Source organism: Primulina tabacum, chromosome 18 (assembly GCF_025594145.1).
Source record: "Primulina tabacum isolate GXHZ01 chromosome 18, ASM2559414v2, whole genome shotgun sequence".
Taxonomy (NCBI): domain Eukaryota; kingdom Viridiplantae; phylum Streptophyta; class Magnoliopsida; order Lamiales; family Gesneriaceae; genus Primulina; species Primulina tabacum.
The window spans coordinates 26,112,355-26,117,016 of NC_134567.1; the positions used below are offsets into that span (position 1 = coordinate 26,112,355).

Genomic DNA, 4,662 nt, shown 5'->3' on the forward strand with positions numbered 1-4,662 from the left:
TGGCGCACTCGCGCACGTACCTCTGTTCAAGCGCATCAATTTGCGGCTCCAGTGATCTGAAAATTTATTCTCCAAATAAATTTGATCTAAAAATATTAATCCTTGTCAAAGACCGCACCAGGCCGAGCCGAGCCGAGCAGAGCGTGCGTGTGTGTTTCACCAAGACACAGCTTATTAGCGTCTTCCCCCTTCTAAAAACTTCTGGTACCCGTTGGGGCCCAAACCCCTAACTCAAACTTAGAGTTTATAAGGAAGACCCAAGTTGTCTCCTTCTCTGATATGGGACAAGTCCCTATCACTTTTCTTTTCAATACTTTTCTTAATTCATTTATACCAACAGAGCGACCATTGGATCTCCAAACTAAGGGTTTTTTTAAAAAATATTATAAATTAATAAAATTATTGTAAAATATGGCAAATTATAAAGTGTTGTAAAACTAGTACAATCCGAGACTTACTGTCCCGGATTCATATTTTTTTATTTTTTTTTTTAAAAAAGGAAAAGAAAGCGGGGACACGAATTTTAGAAAAAAAAATAAAAGGGAGATCGGCGACGGTTTAACAAAAAACCGTCGCCAAGCTTAATCCGTAATTACCTGTCACGGATTCTAACAAGCCGTTTCTTTTCTTCTTTAAGCAGAAATGCGGGTATTCTTTACATCGTCGTCGAAAATAATTGGTCTTCATATTCATTCTCGCAACTTATTTCTTTCATCCGATTTATATATGCAAAATCCATCTTTTCTACTTCGATCATATATTAATATTATTTGTTGATTTTATTGTCAATTTCATTTGAAAAGATACGAAGATGTAATGTTTAATTTCGTTGATAATATTATAATTATATATTAAGAAGTAATTTTTTTGTGTAATTTTTTTATAATACATGTCATTTATTTCAGATATTAGATCGTCCGTTGATATTATTACAAGTTCCGTATAATTACGTCTGAGAAGATAATTTAATAAATTTTTTTAATATTTTGTTTGTATTATTTATATTATATTAATTTAATTATAATTTTGTTCACTAACCTTATATGATTAAGTATAATTTAGTTAAATAGTATATTTTTAATATTAATCGCGATATTAAAAAATAGTTTGAATATTAAAAAAATAATAAATATGATTTATATAAAGTCCGTAATTTATATCACGTAATTTACGCGATATAATATTATATCACGTAAATTAAATATATCTACGGTAACATTTATATCGTTTTTATGCGCTAGCTATCTAACTTAATTTAAATATCTCAACTACTATTTAACGAGCCCACTATCAATTCACAATATCAATTTATACATTTTATGTATTTATATACATACATAATTTATATATGATGTATTTTTATTACTCATTACTTATATTTCATAAAAATAAAGAATATAATTTTTATGATATAATTCATATTTATATTTTGTTGTGGTATGATCCGTATTTACCTCTTGCTGGAACCAGAAGATGTAATTGGCCGGCGTATGGTGGCTGACTAAAAAAATTGACTTTGAAATCATTAATAATCCGCTCGAAGTGATCTAAAAAAAATTAATACGCAGAAAGGATTTTTTAAATATCGAACCTGAGATATCTTTCACGACAAGGAATTTTGGTATCATTTGTGTTAGATATCTGATCTCGATTGGATGGATACGGTTCTTATGGTTGGTCTTGATGCTGCTGGTAAGACAACAATACTGTACAAACTCAAACTTGGAGAGATTGTAACTACAAGGACAACCATTGGTATGCCCTCCCTTCAACTACTCGGATTTCTTTCTTTTTACTTTTATGTATGCTCTCCTTGATTTCCTACAAGTTAATATACAATCATGTTACTTTTGACTTTTCGATCTGCTGTCCAGTATTCATTTTTCTTTGGCGTTAAATCGGACTGCAGGTTTCAATGTGGAGACGGTCGAGTACAAGAACACCAGCTTCATCCTTTGGGATGTCGGCGGTCTGGACAAGGTGATATTACATGGTCAATAAATAGTTATGTCTTTACAATCTAAACTCTTCAAGTTTAGTTCATGAATTTATGCACCTTCAGTTTCTAGTATTTTTCATCCGATAGGATATATGCTAAAATGATTTTGGCTATTTGATGAAATTCTCATATGCTTGTAACAACAATCTTTAACCTAAATTTGCTATTTCCTTTTGTAGATCCGCATATTGTGGAGGCACTACTTCCAGAACATGCAGGGCCTCATATTCGTTGTGGATAGCAGTGATAGGGATCGTGTTGTAGAGGCACGGGATGAACTGCATAGGATTCTGAATGAGGTGATAATTCCTTGTTCACTGTATCCACACGTTACCCAGTGAAAACCACTTACTAATTCGTATTGAACAATGTTGTAGTTATTCAAAAACTCTGGAATAATTAATTACTAACCATGAGGAATAGTATCGATTTGGTTAAAGCTCCTACATCACCTGATGATTGATTCACAGTATATTTTGTGTAAGACCTTTTGCATCTCTAAATGTTGCTGCTGCTATTAGAATTTACCAATTAGCATGTGTGGACAATTTGACCTAAAGATAGAGAACAACACATAGTGATATTTTTGCCACAAGTTCTGTAACTCTCAACCATATGAAGGCTATAATCATGTGAACACGACAATAAATTGAAATGTGAATTGCAACTGAGGTTGAATGCTTTTGTTTCTGCAAGTTGAGTTAATGAATATTTATCAATTTCACTTCCTTGTACATTTGCATTATTTTTGGGTTAGAACAAAGAGAGTAGAGACATACATGAATGATGAGTGTGTGGGAGTTCTATTTCCTCTATTGACCTTGACCCGAGCATTAGTGGACTATACCCTGAATTTAGGATAGTTGGAACTTGGAAGGTATCAGTCGACCCTATGGTTGCTTTGAGTCATTTCCATGAAAGAGTTTCACTTTACATGGTTGACATACATTCTATGGTTTGGATATTAACCTTATTATTTCCTGAAGTTAAAGATTAAACCAACCCTTTAGCCCTAATTGTTGGCCATTTATTTAGGAAGAGCTGATAGGTGCTGTATTACTTGTTTTTGCAAACAAACAAGATCTGCCTAATGCTATGAATGCTGCTGAAATAACTGACAAGCTTGGCCTTCATTCACTCAGGCAACACCACTGGTAAACATTCTTCGCATGGGTTCCTTGTATACTAGCTACTTCTATGTGTTGCTTATTTTGATATGTGCAATTTTGAACCTGGTTTTCCTCTTTCTTTCCAGGTACGTTCAGAGCACCTGTGCTACCTCAGGGGAGGGGCTTTATGAGGGGCTGGACTGGCTTTCTAACAACATAGCTAACAAGGCAAGTACTTGATATAACATTACTCGACAACAATTTCTTGATATGTTCCAGATATTTTATTCTAGATTTTATATATATGTGTGTGTATTGATATGTGTATTAATAATTTTTAAGCTAATTTTACAAATTAACGGCCGTCCAATTCTGTGATATAATAGATCAATCAAAGTTTGAACAGAAAAAGTAAGGTAGCGTGGTTCTTTTTTTTAAGTGTTTTGGGAAGAGTTATGTATACTTGTTTGTTCTGGGGAGGATGAAAACATTCTGGGAAGATGCTAACGAACATTGCCTAACTTTTCTTTTGCCTTTTAATTTATTTGATATCGATAGTTGTATGATGTATTTCTTATTATGCTCCATTTTTACAGGCATAAAAGCTTTATGGAGTTGTTTATGTGAGTTGTTGATGTATGCTTTTGGGTTTTTTTCTAGACTTGTGCCGTGTGACCATGGATGGATTGTTCCTTAGAAAATGGTTGTTTTTGAGTTAGGAGTTTGTATGACGAACTGTGATTTGGTTGAGTTTCTCTCTTTACATTTTCTAAGCTAAATTTTCGAGCTCGTAATCTACTATAATAAATTTTTATTCTTTTATCTTTCTTTTATATATATATTCTTTTATATATATATTCTTTTATATATATATATATATATTTCCTCTTTGTGTGTGTGTGTGTGTGTTTTGCTTATTCAATTTCAACGTGGAAATTATAATAGAAAATGAGAGATATTTTAAGTTGTAACTTTTTCCCTATTTTCAGAATATATTAAATAATCGGTGAGCTGAATAATTGGATCAGTGTTTTGTACACAGGAGTCCCACGCTTTAAATTGGGCCTCATTTACAAATTTAAATCCTCTATTGGATCAAGTTGGTTGTAGCTCCAGCATGTCACCAAATAGTTGGGCTAGTCCACGAGTATACTCTTGAACTAACATTACAGTCCGCAAACGACACTAGCAAAGTAACCAGCTCTGAGTAAACCATGTACGAGAGGCTCGTCCGAAAAAATATTGACAGGAGAACCGAATTTCTGACCACTGATCAAATGTTTTTCAACTTCACCAACTCGGACATTCCCTTCAAGATGTTTTCTTAAATATAATTAAGGCGAGAGATTTATCTAAAAATCAGTACCTAACTAATTAAACATTAACCCCAATCGGTGGAATTTGAACCAAGATCATTAGGGTCTTGAGGTTTCGCTCTTGTCACTAGAGCGAGGTGCCCTTGGCAGTCCACGTGACTTTTAATCGAACTGAATTCGTTCTAGAGTTGATAAATGTTTATTCTTTCAAAATTGGGTTACAATAAATAGAAAATAG

General features: G+C 33.1%; 1 protein-coding gene across 3 annotated transcripts; it reads left to right on the forward strand.

Annotated features, from left to right (window-relative positions):
* Nucleotides 1-1,449: 1,449 nt before the first annotated feature.
* On the forward strand, nucleotides 1,450-3,930 carry LOC142533726 (ADP-ribosylation factor 2-like). 3 transcript variants are annotated; one of them, XM_075640591.1, is made up of 6 exons: nucleotides 1,460-1,755; nucleotides 1,910-1,980; nucleotides 2,179-2,298; nucleotides 3,035-3,153; nucleotides 3,255-3,336; nucleotides 3,705-3,930. In XM_075640591.1, the coding sequence occupies exons 1-6, from the start codon at nucleotides 1,656-1,658 to the stop codon at nucleotides 3,708-3,710; spliced, it is 498 nt and encodes a 165-aa protein (XP_075496706.1). In that variant the 5' UTR covers nucleotides 1,460-1,655; the 3' UTR covers nucleotides 3,711-3,930. The 3 variants fall into 3 exon arrangements, with proteins under 3 accessions (XP_075496708.1, XP_075496705.1, XP_075496706.1); XM_075640593.1 differs by lacking the exon at nucleotides 3,705-3,930 and having other exon boundaries at nucleotides 1,450-1,692; nucleotides 3,255-3,698; XM_075640590.1 differs by lacking the exon at nucleotides 3,705-3,930 and having other exon boundaries at nucleotides 1,459-1,755; nucleotides 3,255-3,697.
* Nucleotides 3,931-4,662: the final 732 nt, after the last annotated feature.